General features: G+C 38.7%; 1 protein-coding gene across 1 annotated transcript in view; it reads left to right on the top strand.

The window, feature by feature from the left end:
* Positions 1-19905, top strand: part of CACNA2D3 (calcium voltage-gated channel auxiliary subunit alpha2delta 3) — a 389950-nt gene that overhangs the window by 115756 nt on the left and 254289 nt on the right. The window contains exon 4 of the mRNA XM_053954145.1: positions 2580-2639. Coding sequence (XP_053810120.1) covers positions 2580-2639 — 60 coding nt within the window. The remainder of the gene's footprint in view (positions 1-2579; positions 2640-19905) is intronic.

Raw genomic sequence — 19905 nt, 5'->3', positions numbered from 1 at the left:
TATCAGGTGGGCACAGTGTAGTAATTCACCTATGCCTTTATAATAAAGGAAAATAAAGCTAGTGCATTGAATTAGAGTAGTTATTTTGCATAAAAGGCCTTTTTCATGTTTGAAAAATGAGGGCTGTGTTTGTAAAAATTTCAGCAGTCACTAGCATGCTGATTAAAGCTGGGCTTCTGAGAATGTTCAAATGTGTATGGAGTTGTTTCAGTTGTTATAAAGCTTCCCCCCCAGAGGAGAAAATTGGTGTTACTTCCCTTTTTAGATTCTAAAGGCAAAGATTTTTGGCTCAAATGACCATTCATTAATGTTTCACATTGCAAGGTCTGTTCCTGGTACTATTCAGATAGTACAGGAGTAGTGGGAACAACGGCTCAGAAGTTCACAGTTCCATGTGAAATGTTTTCCCCTGGATCCCCCTGCAGTGGGTTGGAATGCATTGTTATTTTTGGGTTCTCTTACCCCTGTATGTAGGAAGGTGAGCTCAGACATTTTGCCAGTTCAGTTCAGGTTTGATTTGCCCAGTGCTGGGCCCAGCTCAGCTCAGTTCCACTTTGGGTCAAATGGGTTTGCTGTGACCAGCTGGGTTTTCATGGGACAAGAGGTTTAAAGCTGGAACCAGCCAAATGTCAGGGAAGTACTCCCAGCACAGGGCTCTGGGAAGGTGACCTTTGCTTCTCTGTATCAGCTGAGGCATCAGGAGCATTTCCAGTTTTTGATTGTGCGCTTGAGATTGTAATTCTGCACCAAAGAAAAGTCTGGAGAGACTCCCCATGTGGTGTGTAGGAAGGGGGCAGGAGCCCAGCAGAGGCCCCCGGGTTTTTGGGGCTGGTGCTCGTCATGGGTGAGGGGGAGATGGGATGGGACAGGGAGGAGATAGGATGGGGCAGCAGGAGATGGGGTGGAGGAGCAGGACATGGGATGGGGCAGCAGGACATGGGATGGGGCAGCAGGAGATGGGGTGGAGCAGCTGGAGATGGGGTGGGACAGGGAGGAGATAGGATGGGGCAGCAGGAGATGGGGTGGAGCAGCTGGAGATGGGGTGGAGCAGCTGGAGATGGGGTGGGACAGGGAGGAGATAGGATGGGGCAGCAGGAGATGGGGTGGAGCAGCTGGAGATGGGATGGGACAGGGAGGAGATAGGATGGGGCAGCAGGAGATGGGGTGGAGCAGCTGGAGATGGGATGGGACAGGGAGGAGATGGGATGGGGCAGCAGGACATGGGATGGGGCAGCAGGACATGGGATGGGGCAGCAGGACATGGGATGGGGCAGCAGGACATGGGATGGGGCAGCAGGACATGGGATGGGGCAGCAGGTCAAGGCTGGGACTCGCTGCTGCTCTGTGGACCCGGCGAGCACAAACCCTCCCTGCAGCCACCGGGGCTCTGCTCAAACTGTCAGCGCTCTGCTCAACCATTTGTTCTGCACTGGCAACCAGAAATATTTTTCTTGGTTCAGTTTCCATTATAGCTCAAACTGTATGGCAATCAATATGAATTCTGATTTCATTTTGATTTATATCCAAAGACTTGATAAATGTGCAAACTGTTATGAAAAGGGAGAAAAAAATGTGTGCATGGCTGCCCACTCTGTGTATTGTTAATGAGAGTCTGGACCTCGCTTCGTGATGTAAAATATGTGAAAATATCCATGGGTACCAGTGTCTGATAGAGCAAAGAAAATAAAAGACACAGAGTATTCTTTGTTTGATTTTGGCTTGTACATATATGAATGTTCAGGTAGATTAAATGAAAGCTAGGAGTCTCTTCCATGGTTAAAATACTGTGAAGTATAAAGAACGCTGAGTGAAACCTTAGAAAAGGTATAATGTCAATTCCCAATAGAATATCTGCAGCAAACCCCTTTATGAATTAAATGGTTCAGGTAGCTGTGTTTTGGTGCAACTTTGTTTTTTCTTGTCAGATGAAAATAGTGAGGAAAAATAACTACTAAAAGGAGTTCTGGATATTGTTAAGAGGGCAAAAATACTACTGAATTGCTGCCATTCAGTAGATGTTGCTTCTGTAATTGCAGAAAAATCTTGTGATAATGTACCATGTTAAGGTATTATTTCAGTCTGCTCGGTAAACAAACCTCGTCTATATTTTTCTTATCATTTATAGTTGATGTGTACTTTAGAAATCCATTTTTATGTCAGTTTCTTGAAATCAATTGCATTATTTGGGAATACCTCCTATTTACTGTTAAGGAAGATTTGAAAAGGGCTCCTACGTGCAAAATAAAGTCCATGTGAAATCAACTTTATTTTTGTTCTCTTAAAAATAATTTCAGAATGGGAGCTACAGGAAGCTGAGCACTGGTGAAAAAAGAGACATTTTTATTTCTTTATTTATTAATAGGTGAGCTGTTTTTAGAGTTTTGTATCACCAACAGAGGGTACTGAAGGTTTAAAAAACTTGGTCCTTTATTTCTTTTTTAAAATTGGAATAATTTATTTCTATTCAATGAAGTATGAGAGCAAATGAATTTCACAATGCTCAAACAATCTCTGTTTTGTACCAGGTTTTAAAGTTGTTATCCATTATTTCAAAAATGCCCTTTTTTTTTTTTTTTCAGCGTCTTGTTGAAGCTGCAGAAGATGCTTACCTGAAACATGAATTTGATGCTGACTTACAGGTAGCAAAAAATTACTTTCTTGAATGTTTATTATCAGAGTATATCTAATGGTTTATACAATAGTTTGCTTGAAGAGCTGCTGTAGAAAGCCAAGCATGTGAGTAATAGAAGGATGCTGATTAGAGAAAATGGAATTAACGAAGGCTGGCTCAGTATTTTGACAGGTTATGTAGTTAGTGCTTGTGTGTTGGGACACCAAGCAGGTGGCTTTACTCTTTCAGAGATTTCATTTAAATTCCCTTGCATATCTGGGTAGATCACATTTTTAAACACAGCAATTAGCCTCGTGTTGTGTCGCTGCAGTGAGGAACTGCTCTGCAGAGAGTCCAATTTGCAGATGGGGTGGGACCCACAGGGATGGGATTAGCATGACCTTGATTTGTACAAGTGGTTTGTGTTTTGATCTGTGTCTAGAGCAGACGCTGGTTTCCCTCTTTCCTAGGAGCCCGTAGAGCTGCACCACTGCTGTGTGGTGCCTTTAGGCATAGCACAGGAGGGAGCAGCACCGAGGCAGCTCACAGCTAAAAGTGTTTAAAACAAAAGCCTTTTCCTAAATAAGACACATAATCAAAAAAAAAAAAAAAAAAGTTGATTTTAGAAACTGAGTAATTTAACCTGACATTAAAAGTTTAACAGAAAGTCTTACTCAGTGCTTAGATGGGTAAATACCTCCTTACCTTTAATTGAATTCCTGGATCTATGGTTTCTTGAATGACATGTTAGGTGGAGTTTTGTCTACTTTGCCTCTACCTAGCTTCAATTTTAAAACCTTCTATGAATATTTGCTGTAAGTCTATTTAAATTTTGGGCTTAAAGAATTAAAGGAAACAGAGACTTTTTCCATAGACATTTTCCCATATGCATATCTAAGAAGTAAACAGATCTGTTAAGTTTTGTTTTCAGATTTTGCCATGGTTATTTCCAGTAATCACAAACCACTTTATTTTAATGAAAATATGATGCAAATTACTGATTTCTGTACAGAAAGGAAGACTATAAAATAGAGTCAACTTATCAGAACCAAGCATTAAAAAACTGAATTTAGAAGGCTGTGATACTGAGATCTGTCAGTCCAGGCAGGATAAAATGAGTCCACTGAAAATGATAATTCACATTATTGTTGTATATTCGAGGAGTGCTGGGTTATCTATTCAAAAGCTTTAGAGTTCTATTATACTCCAGCCTTGCAGAGGCGTGCTGTGTTTCATTTTGTTGAACTTTAAGCCTTGGAGAAATAGGAACTATTGTCTGAATAAATCAGAAACACACTTTATGGAAGATGTTTTAGAAGGCTGTAGTAAATGCTTCTCCACTGCAGGACAGTTCTCACTTTGACGAAGTCCTTCATTTGCCGAGGCTCTGGCGATATTAACACTTTCAGGAAGCCAGTTAAAAGCCATTTGTGTCAGCAGCATTAACAGGACAATCAAATCTTTGTGTGGAGCTCTGTTGTTTATTACTGTCACGGTCCATTAAAGCTAATCAATTGTTAATCTTGGTTTCAGCGACCCCTTTGCAACCCTTCCTGGGTGATTGTTGTTCTTTATCAAAAATCGCATAATACCATCTGCTCGATAGAAAGTAATGGCCACGATGATTTGATCGTGTACATTCAAGTGGAAGGGGACAGAAGGCTTATATAATGTACAGTGTATACAATTCTGCTATCAAAGAGGAATTTTTTGGCATTTGTATTGCTTTGGCCGACGTGTGGGAGACAGGATTAAATGCTTTGAATTAGTGATATGTGATACAGCACCAGCTTGTGCTTTTTGTGTTCAGATACTCTGGAAATTCAGAAACCACATAAAGAAAGTGGTTTTCTTGCTTTGGAGAATGATAATAAAAGAGGGTAACATCTTCTGCTAGGAGATGTTTTATTTAAAAAAAATTCAAATGATTTCTAATTATTGTTAGCTGAAATTTGACCTCCTGATCTTTTACTAGCTCTGTTCTTGTGAGTGTGTTTTTTAAGATGTGAACTGCCTTGTCATGGTTCACAGAAACATTGGTGGATTTGGTCTTCTGTGTCTTGAGGACAGCATAGATAATATTGTTTTAGTACATAAAATGATAGAAGGGAGAAATAAAATAATATTAATATTTTCATTGACTGTGGAAGAGCACCAACTTAAAGAAAATAATAACTGTAAGAGTTCACCTTTTAGACTCCTGGTATTCTCTTCAGCAATGCTGAAACTGTATTACTTGGTTAGACTAAACCTGATCCCTTCTGGGCATTTTTCTTAGTAACATTATTAGTTTTGTCCTTAGTTATTCCATAAGTATTCTAATCAATACACTGTAATTCTGTGTAATGGTCTAAGCACTCAACTATCTATCCCTGGATTGAATCTATTGGCACCACTGACCTTGTAGTTATAAACATAAATAAAATTCCCAGAGAATTGAAAGGAATAAATCAAAATGTGTGATGTGATGTTTAACTCATCAGCATTATACATTGCATGCTTGAGTAATGGCCAAACTATGAATCAGTGAAAGCAGACCTTACAGATTTACCTTGCATTATTTGGGGTTTGGGAGATTATTTTTTTTTTTTTTTCCTGTTAGGGATGTGAAGTTATAAGGAAATAACCATCTAAATGCTACTTATATTTGAGTCTCAGTTCAGGGTTTTCTTACCTCATGGGTATGGGTGCAAGTTATTCTGTGTTATTAAATATTATTTTCAAGTTTATAAGTGGAATTTCTTTAATCATGCCTAATGCATTTGGGGATGTAAAATAAGTTACCATTTGTATGACAGGGCAAGTTGCCCTGTCAGAATCTATTCACAGGTGTCAAGAATTGCTTCCTTTATATGGGAATGTCTCTGTGCTCACCTTTGTTTAAAATGAAGCCATTCCCCTGATTTTGTCACTTTAACATAATGGAAACACTCCAGCATAGAGGTCAACTGCCATTCTCACATACCCAGCAAGAGGACCAGAGTATTGGCTGTTGCAAGTTTTGGTTCTACAGTCATCTTTTTGTTTTCTTGTCTTAGCCTTTTGCCAGAGAAAAAAAATTGGAGAAAGACAAAAAAGAGGGTACCATCTTCTGCTACGAGATGGTCTATTAAAAAAAAATAAAATTATTTATAATTATTGGTAACTGAAATTTGGCTTCTTGATCTTTTACTACCTCTGTGCTTGGGGGTGTGTTTCCTAAGCTGTGAACTGCCTTGTTATGGTTCACAGAAACACTGGTGGGTTTGGTGTTCAGACCCCTGGAAGAGGCTCTGAAGGGGAAAACTCTTCCTTGGAGCCGCCACATACCTAAGAATTTGTTGCATATGCAGCTGATACAACCACATAGGTTTAGAGGCTCTCTCCATCCACCACACTTCATCAGCCCACTGCAAAGTGGACTTTCAAGGGCAAGAGTGCACCAAGGTGGCAGGCAGCTGTGCTCTCCTGCACCACGGGGCTGGGGTGGCTCCTGAGCCCTCGGCTCACCGTGACACCCGTGTCACCTTCACTGAGCTCTGTGCACACAAACCTCTGCTGTCACCAGCTGCACAGAGCCAGGGCAGGATCCCTCTGGCAGGGCTGGACTCTTTCTGGGTTTCCATAATCTCAGCAGTGGGACTGGTGCTGGGCTTTACTCAGTGCAGCAGGAATAATAACTTGTGCTTAGTTTCTTACAAACACACAAAAAACCCCATTAATTTTAGAAGAAAGGTTTGTAATAACTTCTTTCCTACCCAGTTTTTGTACTTCTGACCCCAGTGACAGGAGGAAGTCATATAAAATTTTGTCATGACTACTTGTTTATTTGCTGACTGATTTCACTACAAATACACATCTGCAGGGCAGGTCTTTTATTTTCTGTGTGTTAATTAAGTTCATTAGTTCATTTGCTTTACATTCCTGCCGAGTGTTCTCTGCATGTGTGTGATGTGGTGATAAAAAAGCAAGGTTATTTCTTTCTGCTAGAATCAAAGCTGGTGCACAGTTGATGCACCAGAACTACCAGATTTTACGTTTCTGATTGTTGTAGTTTTACTTCCTGCATAAGATAGGAGAGATTCAAGTGCAAGTGTGTTAAGATGGTTGACCTTATTTCAGTTTTATGCCTGAAGACTAGAAGAGGATTAATCAAATAGTTTTTAGGAAAAGATTACTTTCTTTTAAGAATAGTCTTAAAGTTAATTTAGTGGGATAAAAAAGGAATACTGGTGTAAGGCTGTTTTTCATTATTCGTTTTTCTAAGATCTATAACATATGGCTGAGCCTTGAGGAAAAGGTTTGCAAAACTATACCAGAGTTAGGTACCTGTCTGCCAGATTTTGCTGTCTGTTAACTCCAAATTGCATTTCATGTCCTTGAAAAATCACATCCTTACTCTCAGACTGTGTGTGTTGGCTACATAAAAAAATCTTGTGAAATCAGCAGATGGAGAGTTAAGGGGTTTCCAGTGGTTTACACATGTGAACAATGCACTTTTTTATACATATTTTGAAAATCTACAAAAAGCAAGACTTCAGATGTTTAGAAGAAAGCACAAATAGTAAAAGAGGGCTGAGGAACACAATTAGTCCAGTTTGTGTGCTTTACAGCTTTTGGGTCTAATTCTACAACTGTTAATATTACTGAATAGTTTATTGTTTAAGGGGAGCTGCCTGATTTTTTCTAATTTTGCAATTTAGCTGTTAAATACAGAACCTAAATATAGATATAAAACGATAACCTAAATTGATGCTACTTTAAAAAAAAAAACTGACCTAAATGTTTATTTAGTATAATGATGCCAGACAAAAGTTTATAAAGATGGATTATTAAATGTTTAGGGATTTAATAAAAATTTAAACAAATAGATGATAATTACATTGATATCAGGTACTGAAAAATACAGGGACAAAAAATAATTGAGAACAGCTCTTCCACATAATCTTATGGAACTCCTGTTATAACACATGCATTACTTTTATGTTAATACTTCAGACAAGCCTGTTTGTGTATTTATTATCTCACTAATATTGCATGAGGCACATGATAACTAGATTTACAGTCTATTCATAATTTTCTGGCTGTTAGAATAATGTCCACTACTCCAAAGTCAGCTCTTGAAGGGTCCTGGATATCCACAATGGGAAAGGGAAGCCTGTTGGACTTCAAGCACTTATAACCAGCAATTGATATGACTTTTTGAAAAGTGCATTTAAAATAGAAGTGCAACATCTGAATTTTGACATACTTCATGGATTATTTATCCAAGCTGCATATTTTCCAAATCAGAATTCAGTCTGTCTAAACTCCAAGCCTGGAAACAGCCTAAATTCCTTTTTAGCCTTTCTTTGAAATATTTTGCAGGCCCAAGTGCTCTCAGCTCTGGGTGGGATGTGGACACTGCAGCTGGAGCTTCCAATAAGGCAAGAGGAGGAAGAGATCCCTATCTCACACAAATCTAAGCTGTAAACTTCTGCACAATTCCTGCAGAAGTAATTGCAGAGAACTACAGTTTATTCATCTGTAAAATGTGCCTCTGGAGCTCTCTCCCAAGGTGCCTCAGCCAGGATCTGCTCTCAAGGGGTTCATCTCTATCCCTGACACTCAGGGTCTCTGTGGTTTTGTCCATCCAGCTGGAGGCATAGCTTGGATACAGCTAGGATGCAAAATGCTGCCAGGATGTGCAGAGGTGTGGTTCTTATACTGAATAGTTTGAATGTTTCCATACTGATCAAAAGATAAGGGCAATCAAGGACAGATAGTAAGCATAGAATTCAGAATATCGTTAAAAACCGACTGCATCACCAAAGGCCCAAACTCTTAGGAATTGCAGTGCAGTTGAAAAGCTAAAAGGAAGGAAAGGGCTCAGCAAGCCACATTTAAATCATAAAAGCATCTGTTAGAGTTTTTATTTGGTGTTAGTTTTTCCTTTGGTATTTTTTTCTTTCATAAAATACTTCATTTTTTTTTTTCTGAAAGAGATAAAAGGTTCCTCTTTGCAGTTCTTAGTTTTGTATTATTCTTATTGATTTCTGTGAGCTCAAATTAAGGACTTCCCAACTGTCTAATACTGCAACAATTCGATTTTCAGACTTTTAGCCGTTTCAGTGGAAAGCATTTTAGCTTGTCTACTCTTTCCTATTTATTTGTTGAGTTTGGCAAGAGGAAAACTGAAATGGCTACGAAACTATCGAGACATCAGTGAATTCCGATGTAACTGGTTAAAAAATGCAGCAGAATTCATGCACAAAGTAATCTTCAGAGGAAGACTTTCACTTGGCCTTTACTCTGCATGCATGGCAGGGATTAAGTGTCAGAAAGAGAGTACAGAGAAAGAGGGGCCATGCACCTTCTTGGGTATTTTAATTTCAAAGCTTTTGTGTTTTCTGACTCTGTGGCAAGTGAAAAGCAAAAGGGAAACAAGGTCCCATTAAGCCAAGCTAGCAATATTTTAGCTCATCTTCTAATGATAAATGACTTCATTTTTTTTTCTTTTTGCACTTTGGAGTTTTGTAGTTTGGGGGATTTTTGAGCACTGAGGGAATATTTTGGATGTTTTAAGACAATTATGATCAGTGGATAATTTCTATTACTTTTCCTCCTTCCACACATTTATCTTGCTAAGAACTAGATTCTCTTACTACAAACAAATGAAATGTAAATAACTAGAGTGATTTTATTTTTGTTTTTTTCATAACTTCTGTTGACAAGGAGTGACTTTGAGCACACTAGAGCAGAGTTTAACTCTGTCTTCAGAAGCAGAGATGCAGGAGAGATGATTTTTCAGCAATTTTGTAATTTTGGTGTGGTTCTGCTGTATATAAGGGGCCCATCCAAAAAGAACAGTAATTCTCTGCCTGTCTGCTTCAATAGCTGTCCCGTCTACACAGGGCTTGACAGCAGAGCAACTGGCAGCTCTGGGCTGAATTTGTTACTGCAAATAATGTTCTCTTGCTTCTGAGGAAGTCTGGCACAGGTTTCTGGAGGCTGGTTCATCTCACTTAAACTACAGGACTTGTCCTCTTGGTACCCTTAAGCCAAAAGTAGTTTCCAGCCATTTCTGGATGTACTCTTGCCAGCCTCTGCCCGAACAGCAGTCTCTATCTGAAGTGTGTGAGGTGTGTGCTGAAGAACACTCTATAAATTCAGTTCTACCCATCAAATATGGACACAGTGCTTTTGCCTCATGATACCTGCTGTAAATAGTTACAGAAATCTGAAACCTGGAGTTGTCAAAGAACTGTATGACTGGGCTGATAATGCTGTTTTCCTGAGATTTTACCTTTTATATTTATGTGGTCCTTTGCTATGTTTGCTTGCTACCAGCAATGAGAAGGAAATAACTTTATCATCCCATGAGTGTTTTCAAAATTTCAAGTTCTCTGATTAAACATTGAGACACCCCAAAGGTTTTTCTGAGCAAGAGAAACTTCTGCTTTGGAGCAACTTGTAATCACGTAGGTGGGGCTCTCAGGATATGAGCAACCTGTTCCAGTTGCTTCTCTAGTGAATATTAAGCTATTTGTATTATGTGAAACAATTCAGCAGAAGAGTTAGTGAGGCACTCAGCTCAGAAAAGCCTGATAGATGGGGCAGTTGTTTTGGATCGCAGAGGCTCTAGTCTGAGTGTCTCTCCTACTTGATTCAGTGGATAGCTTTGAACAGCAGCATAGATCTTTTCCTCTCAGGCACAATTCTGCAAAAAAAGAAATGTGTTTTCCAAAACTAAGAAGATTAACAGGTCACATCTAACAGCACCAACAAGATGGAACAGAAAGTATTTGCATACAGATAGCACCTGTACAGTTTTTCCTTTCCCTTTCTCACATCATTAAGTATCTCCAGGTTGGGTTTTTAATGCTCTTTGTATGCATCTTGTAAGTATTAGAGACATGTTTAAAATAACTAAAAGCTTAGATTCTTGCATATTCACACAAACTCATGGGTTTTATAAATAAAACTGAAATTTTATTTAGAACAGTGATAAAACAATTTGTTGTTTGCAACACAGAATTCTTTCATTTATTGTTTTTGCAAGGAAATTCTTTAACTTATTCCAATAGAACAGACAGAGGAATGAACAAGTATTGTTCAGATAAGGGTTTAATGATGTACCAGAAGAAACCAGTCACATGAATACAGATAAGTTCATTTTCAAGCAGGTAATAGGGAGAAAAAGAAAAAGGAGGGAGACAGTATGAAATGAACATTTAGCAGAAAATCAATAACAGTACTTAATCCTTAAAATTAGAGTGAAATTTGTCATATCAATCTGAGAGTGAGGGTAAACTTGCAAGAACTTTACCTGAGACTACAAAACAATTTACTCTCAAAATGCCCAGCATTTCTTCCAAGATTGCCCAACTCAGAAGAGATTCAGCCAATGTTTTTGCCTTCCCATGCAGTCAGAGCAGTGTGTACCTGCTGTGCCACAGCTGGAGCAGTTGGAGGCTTTCCTGCATTTCAAAGCAGGCTGTCCTTTGGGCAGAGGTGATCCCACCCCAGGCCCTGCCCTGGCAGGGGTGTACCTGTAGGCAAAGCAGAGTAAACGAGGCAAACATTGTTTTGTGAAAGGAAGGATGTGGAGGATGCAGAAGAAAGCAGAACAAGGTTAGGTGTCAGAAGACTGTGAAGCGCAGAGAAGAAGGCTGGAGAAGGAGAAATACCTAAACAATGTGCAAAGGCAAAACTGTTAAGTGTTAATATCTTAGTGTTTCAAGAGTACTGACAGTAATCTTTTTGCAAGTCTCTTTATGAGCCATTACCTTTGTTTAAAGTGAGGCTAAAGTGGAGAAACTATTTTCAACTACTTAAAAAAAAACCAACTTTGGAGAGAGCAGAAGAGTAGGTAACATTGAAATAAAATTTTAAGACAGGTTTCAGAGAAGTCGGGTAAAACAAGTATGCACTGGGAGTGAGGGCGAAACGCTGCATAGATGAAGAAAAAAGATCACCATGTTATTGAAAAACATGCACTCCTTGAGACTGCTGTAAACCTTAGAGGACTTGGCTTATCGTTGTCAGAGCAGACAGAGATGATGTGTTTAATAACGTGTCTCTCATAGATGTTTATGGGCCTATCAATTTCCAATTCTAACTAACCAAGAAAGCAGCTTAAGAGCCAGAAAAATGACATACAAGGTGAAGTTAGAGTTGCCAGTGCTTAATGTTTGGCATATTGGTGATAACAAACAGGAATTTGACATTGAAATTCACTTCATAGGAGGCAGTTTTTTGTCTTCTTTTGTTCAGATTTGGGATTTGTGGCCTTGAAAATACTGGACATCCCTCTCTCACAGAAAAAAAAAAAAAAAGCTTGTTATCCTCTGAAAAAGCTTTTTAATTAGCTTTTAGCTTTATGCTGCAGACAAGGTCAGCAGAGCTCTGAGCCCTGTGCCCTGCCCTCAGCACTGAGCAGGGTTCACACTGGGAGTCACAGTTACTCCTACATTCCCAGTCCTGTCAAGGTCTCTGAGAATGTTTTAAGAAAATGACTTTCCTTGGTTTAAGTGATGCCCAAGGCAAGTGACAGATCTGAGGAGTTTGAGCCTATCAAGATTCATTTTGAAAAATGCTGCTCTGGCTTAGCTTTCCTTTATCCGTGGATATTCAGTATGTATCCGACAGCACAAGGAGGAGGTGATGTACAGGGATTGTTGTTTTCTGATTTGGTAAATCTTCTACAAAGGCACACTCAGCCTCTCATCAAAGCTATGTGTCTGAGATGTGTGTTCTGCTAGGATCATGTGTTTTCTGAGTTCCCTGGAAAGTATATTTTTAAAAAATCTACTTGAAACCTCTATTTAATTCTATATGTACTTGTACTTCTATCAGAAACTAAATACAGGTACAGAATGTTGGAAGTGCAAGAGGTGCTTAGGGGACCAGGCAGAGCTGGAGTTAATGCTTTTATTTAAAAGGCTCATTGGTGAATGATACTGAGCTCTCCTCCAGGAAAAAAAAGATCCTTAATTCACTCTTACAAAATTCAATGCCCTATTGTTCTCACTTTTCTGAAGTCACTGTTTATAACATCACTCTCCTCCCCCCTCTGAGGAATAATATAATTTATTGGAGCAGTTCATTCATAGTCTATGTGATATCTATCTTTTGGGACAGAGATACCTTTTGCATGATGTACACACTGTTAACTTCAAACTCTTCCTGTTTGCTTTATGTGCAAGGGTTCATAATCAGGAATATTTATGCATCCTGGTACCCAGTTGTGCTGTGCTTGCTGTTTTCTGCTCTTCATAGAAAATTAAACTTTTTTTCTTTTTGGCTCACACCTACCTGAAAAGCAAAAGATTTGAGAATATTACCCAATGGATTTATGATTACTAGGCAGATAGCCAGTAATAAGCAGTGATATCTGATACTACAGCCCAGACATTCTCTGCTTTTTTCCACCTTTTTCCTATTATCTCTAGGTTTAATAAACTATAAATGGGAGACATAAATGGCAGACCATCTTTTCTCTTTTTGTGCTTTTTTTTTTTTTTTCCTTTGGAGGTGCCTGGTGATGAGATTAAGTTAAGGGTCATATATTCTTCCAGCCTAGTATTTAGGAATAGGCAAATTATTGAAAAGGGTGGAAGTGATCTGGGCTTATTCATTTTTGTGGGAGAGCAGCTTTTTTTTGCTACACAACAATCATTTTAAATGGAAATAACAGCATTATAGATAGAGATTTAGTGAATATATATGAGAAAGGCACGATAGGAGTCACTAAGCAGTTCAGGGCTCTAGATGAGGTCACGTTTCTGACTTGTGTTGTATGAAAGTGAGTAAATCTTAGATGATCATAGTCGAAATATTTCCAGGGTATTGTACATACTACTTATTGTAGGAAAAAAAATATTTTCTTGCCTCTGGCTTATAAGAAAGATATTGAGTGAAAACCAGCTGCATTTGTACCTTAACGTTTCCAGTGCATGTATTGTGCCTTTGTTTCTAGATCTCACGTAATTGCTGACTGTGAAATTAAAATACCAAGCTCATTATTTCAATCTTGAAATATAACTTGCTTTAGACTTACGCTTTTGTCTCTAATTGTAGTGTCCATGTGTTGAGCTTCATTAACTTGAAACAGAAGGAGCCCCCACTTTTGTGTTAAAGTTAATTAAACCTGGTAATGGTTATTGTCTGAAATTTTTCTGGGTTCAAGTAGGTTATTTTGCCTCTGTCTCTATTTTCATGCATCATTTCATCAGTTGTGGTTTGTCAATTCATAATATACAGGATTTGCCTGGACTCAGTGGACTAAGGGTTTTTCTTAATCATAAAAAAATACTCTTGCATGCTTAATTAATGCATAGTTGGAAGCTTCTCCTTGTGAAATAGTCACTGGTGACTTTTAAACTCATAAAAAAATATTTGGAAAAACAAAAGCAATTATTTTTCCATGAATAATAGGTGACAGCACAGCACACAATAGATTGATGTCAAGGGCCACAGTTAAAGACTTTCAGGTCTTTTTAATATAAAAACTGAAGATTTCAAAATTCGACAAATCTACGATGTGTAGAACCTTCCGACTCAGAAATGCAGCCTTCTGAGCTATACTCCACATGGATGTGTGGCCATGGCTGAGAGGATGAATTAAATAGGCACATTTAAATGCATATATAGTTTAGTATTTATAATTTAATAATTTTGTTCAAAGTTCTGCAATTCAGTCTTAAGTATAATGCATGATGTGCCCATCTTTATCACTGGTTTTATGGGTTATGTTTTGTGGGAGATGTACTCCTTAAAAATACCCCAAGAAACCTCCTAGTGAAAGACCATGTCTAAGATCAGGCCATGGGTTTTGTTCAACAAAGCTCAATGATTAAGTGCATGAAATAAAAGATTGGAAGTTGTACTTGCCTATGAGAAAAGCTTGGGAAAAAAGCAACGGTCTTTTCCTTGAAAAATCATGCACACCAAGTTTAAATAAGTGTTTTGTTTGATTCATTAAAAAGGAAAAAGGACAACATTTAAATAACAGTAATTTCATTTAATATCACTTTTCATGCATTTTAGATTTCAGATTTAAACCATCACCTGTTTAGCTAAAGCTTTCAGACTATTCAATTGAGATGTAAAAAAAATGGCTATTTTAAATCTCTGTCCAGTTATGACACATGAGGAGCATGTGTTCAGAGAAATATTGCTGTGCATCCAAAAGGTGCCAATCAGAGATATTAGTGAAAGGTTTAATGGATATTCTGTGCTGTGTGAAGCTCCTGCTGACAAAGTCAGCTCAAGAGCTTTCAGCATCATATGCAAACCAGAATTCTGCAGCAAAGAAGAGATGAGTAGAGGGGGATGGGCTGTGTTAGAATGGACCATGGAGGTTTTGGGAAGTCTCAGCTGGTTGACAGCAAGGTGAGGAGATTTCATACAATTTTTATGGCATGTGGAAGCTTATGTTGGATTTGTAATTTTTTTTTTCTTTTTTTGACAGGGTGTATGGAATTGTGATGAGGTAAAATGGTCTGGACAGAAGCTATCTGAGGTTATGAAAAGCTGTGGGAGGTTTTGGAGGCTATGAGGTCTTTCCAAGCCTCTCTGCCCAGCCCAGTGGCCTTGGTGCCCTTGCACAGTGCTGAACTGCCCTCCAAGGTCTCCTCCTCTTTCAGTCACTCCCCTCCTCACCGGGGGCCTGGCTCAATTCCCCCCTCTCCTGCTTCAAATTCTGTCCCCTTGGCAGCAGCAGAGGGTTGGGGAGACAGGCTGGGCACCTGCTGTGGGAAAGTGCTGCCCTAACTCTCCTCAGTGCCTTGCCACTGAGCCCAGTCTGCTGCCCTGGGCTGGCTGCTGGGTGATCCCATCTTACACAGGACCTGTCACAGAGGGCTCAGCAACACTTCAGATCCCCCTGTCTCTCCCCATCACAAGTGTCACATCTTCTGATGCACTCATTTAGCAGCTGGGGAAACAGTTGTGTCCTGCAAGCACTTGGGAAATTAACAGTCCCAATAAATGTAATGGTTTTGGTGCCACAGATTAGAGATGGGGTAGAGATGTTCAAAGTGCAAACCTGTCAGTAAAGGGGCAAATCCCACATCACTGTTTGAAAATGTCCCTCATTTTCACTGAAATTTCCATACATGTAAATATCTATTGAGGTAGCTTCCTAAAAACTCAAATTATTATTCTAGGAAGACCTACATTTCCAGGCTTTAACTACATGTCAAATGTCAATAATATGAAAAGGCATATTAAGGAGGTGACATACAAAATGGTAGTGTTATGAGAAATTATTCAATTTCTGTATCTACCTTTCCCTATTCTGTTTCATCTCTTAGAATAGCAATTTTCTGCAGATTTTATGGGACCTATATTCATTGGGATCTATTACAGATTATAGAATGAGAAATCTCTTAAAGATTAATTGAAATTCAGAGAATAAGAATGTGTGGCATGTACTATAAAACCACTTAAATCCCAAATTTTTTTTCATTTTTAATCTAAGTTCTGCACTGAAGTCCTTAAAATAGCAGCGCTAAGAGAATCCACAATTAACCCCATAGATAAACAATTATTTTTTTAAATGTGATTCCTTGGTAAATACTTTGCTGTGTATTTCTTCCAAATAATTCCCAGTTCTTGACCTTTTTACATTCAGGCAGCACCAGTGTTCCTCTTGAGCAGAGGTTGCTGGGTGTGTGGAGAAGTAGAACAACATCTCATCTTTTCACCTCATCTTCCTGTTTTCCCTCTGGATGTGAGAAGACAAAACTGAGAGGTGGGATTGTTGTCAAGGCCAATTTGGGTGGATCCCATTTTATTTTAGCTGGGTGACTCACCTGTGTAAGCCAGGAGAGCCCTGGTGTGCTGAGATAAATCAGGAGAGAGACAGGAGGAGATAGCAAGGGTATGGGATCCAAAGCTGCTTCATTTGCTGCCTTGCCCTTACTCTTCAGACTGCAGCTCAGCTCTTCTGAGTGCTAAAGCATTTCTGCAGTGACAAATCCTCCTCACAGCTGAGGATGTGCCTGATGCTTTCATCACTCTTGCCATGGTTGCTGGCTCCCTGGAAGCGCTCTGCCGTGTGCAGGCACCTCTGCTCCATTCTCCAGATAAGCCCTGACATTGAGTGGTGAATTTGGGGAGTGTTGCCTTCAGCCCGTGTGTGAGGGAACTCCAGAAGGACAGTATAAAATCTGTGTTTTCTGATTTGGACTTTCCAGTGCTATAAACAGTGACATCATTGTATATACACACAAATATATAATGATGAATACAGCAAATGCAGCACATTGGCTGGAAAATACATGCTCCAGGCCCAGATTTAATAGGAACTTTCATATTCCATTCTTGGAATATAAAGCCAGCATTTTTGTCTATTTTGACTTTTGCATTAATAAAATGAGGTCAGGAAATCTGTTAAAGTTTATCTTTAAAAATGTTTTCAACCCAGTCACCTTGTTTTAAATATCATTTCCGTTTGTTATCTGCACATTTAAGTAGATTGTGTTTCCTCGTGATTGAGTCTCTGAAGGAAAGCACTAACAGATTCCTGTAATTGATTATACTTTAATGATACATAATGGCAAGTTCTGTTTTCCATTATTGTTACCCTACATGCTGAACTATAACTGCTGAGATACCAGAATGTATATTGATATATAATTGATTTAGTAACATTTTACCGGTTGAAATGTCCTGCATTAACTAAAACCATGTCTCCACTGCTTCAAGGAGAAGTGGCCATTCACACATCAGGGCAGGTTCTGTACAAATGTGCAGATGGTCAGTTCACCCCGCTCTGGAAAAGGAAGCACTGCTGGGGAGCACTGCCATCACTTCTCTGGGTTTTATGGGCGATTACAGATGGCACCTGGCTGTTCTTATTTTGCAATGTTTTGCTTGTGATATTCACATGTCCTCTGAACAGAGAGAGACTTAGCTTTCTCAGAAATTTTCCTGAGAGAAGCAGAGAAAAGAATGATCAAAACAATTCTTAACTCACTTGCTGCTGCTCGTTGTTGTGCATTGCGTTATGGAGATTGTTTGCCCAAGGATATTGCTTGATTGGATTCTGGTGATGATGTTTTTGATTGATTTACCAATTAGGTCACAGCTGTGTCAGACTCTCTGCAGAGAGAGTCATGGCTTTTCGAGTTAGTTAGTGATAATTCTTGTTAGTGTAATATAGTGTCATATAGTTTTAGTGTAATATAGTATAATAAAGTAATTAATTCGCCTTCTGATATCATGGGGTTCTGTGCATCATCATTCTTCTCGCATTGGGGATCCCAGCGTCGATATTTTGCTAATTACATTATTTTCTTTTTGATTGTCCTTTTTCAACAAGTGGTCCACTGCTTCTCCCTCCCCCATAAACCCTCGATGGTGAATAAGGTGGTTGATGATGTGAAAGTGTTGCTTGTCTTCCTGATTGGTATTACCTAATTATTTATGGATGTCTGCTGATGGTATAAATCTCCTCCCTCGTGTTTAGGTGGAAAACTCGAGAGCAGGGATTGCTTTGTGTGCCTGGGTGCGATGCTGTGTGCAGTGTAAGGGCAGTGAGCACAGCCCAGTCCTGCTCTGTGGCTCCTGCTCCTTCTCTTTGCTCACACAAGTCAATGGTGCAGGTCTGTTCCCCCTTAGCTGCACTGCAGCCCCTGGACATTTGGCCTGTCCTAACTGGAAGGTCACGGGGAAGTTCTGGTGAGTGATCCAGCACACAGAGCTGGCCTGTGTGGGAAAACAAATTTTGAGAAGCTAATTTTGGCATTTTGAAGGTGCTGCAAAAAGCCATGGAGCTGTTGTCTTCTCAATAATTATAGAATGTAGAAACCTAATAGCTAGAACGTTATAATGATGTAAAATTGGTAATGTATCTTCAGACCACTGGATAGAAACACACAGTGTGGTCAGATAAGCTACTGACTGAGGCTTTGCTTTTGCCTTGATTTTTAGTTTTCTTTACTGAGAAGAGGATGGTACTTAAAGCTTACAATTCTGGCAAGTTGTGCCAACAAATCTCATTTATTGTGTTGCAAGTCAGCAACACAAAATCCTTTATTTTCCAGGAATTTAAATTTAAGCATTCTCATAGCATGGACCATATTAAACCATGACCATTCTAAACCAAAATTCAAGGAAAAAAAAACTTGTAAGACTGCTGTTTGGACTTGGTGAATGTCAATGTCTGGCAGAATCAAGATACTTTCCAAAAATCTGATAATTACAGATTAATTTTGTATTTCAGTTTTAAAAATGAAATTTTAGTTTTAAGTTTAGCTTTAAATCCATAAAACTAAAAAAAGAAAGTCACTTCTGAAATAAATAGACACTTGGGTAAGTTGAGCTCAAATGCAACGACTTGCCACCACACAAATTTTTTTGGTCTATTCTCTGCTACATACATTTCGTAATGTTTTAAATTACATCACTGTATATATATGTATTAACATTCAACACTTGGATTCTGTTTAATATACGTTAAATATTAGTTTAATGGCTTTGTGTCTGACACTGATTACAATTCAAATCCTCCTTGCATGCTGTTCTGCTGATAGCAATAGCAGCATTTGTAATGTTCAGTCATTGGCATCCAAGTCATAAACACTAATATCAATTAATATATACTTATGCTTGTGTGATTACTCTGTGCAGGGATTAATAGAGAAATTATTTTTTACTATCAGAAAACCATTTCAAAGAGGTAAGAATGGCAAATGCAAAGCAGATGAAGTTACATAAATGGCCTTTTCAGTGGTGGTATTTGAATGTTTGTAGTGTCTCACAGCAGTTTTGGAATATAATACACAATTTAATTTCCTGTATATTTGTGTTGTAGAGGAACAGTTTTTGGACTGTGAAGGAAAATTTATGCTCTAGTGCAATGTATTCTCAGCTCAACTCCACATTGCAAAAGAAACCTCTACACATTTCTTTAATTTAAGAAACATGAGTTCCTAATTAGTTACACATAGACAATGGAGGATTTTTCCAACTGCAAAATGATTAATAATACGTAATTAAAATGGAACCTGGATCAAAAACTCATCAAGTCTCCCTAATGCCATAATACTGTACCCTTTTCTGAGGCAAGTGAGCTTCTCCCAGGGGATCTGAATGATCCTCTGGAAATATGTTCCTGCAAATCCACTGTCTACTCTCATAAGGAAATTCCAAAATTTTCAATTGGGGAACTTTTTTTCCTATATTTTCATGTTAAAAATATGTAACTCATGAGAGTATTAAGTAAATTTTGGAAAATATGGTCAAATGTGTACACAAGGTATGAATATGCTGTGTTAATATAGCTGGAAGTCAGGTGTAAGTAAACAAGCACACAAGAAGAACAA

Source organism: Vidua chalybeata, chromosome 12 (genome assembly GCF_026979565.1).
Source record: "Vidua chalybeata isolate OUT-0048 chromosome 12, bVidCha1 merged haplotype, whole genome shotgun sequence".
In the NCBI taxonomy this organism is placed as follows: domain Eukaryota; kingdom Metazoa; phylum Chordata; class Aves; order Passeriformes; family Viduidae; genus Vidua; species Vidua chalybeata.
This window is presented reverse-complemented; position numbering and strand designations above follow the sequence as displayed.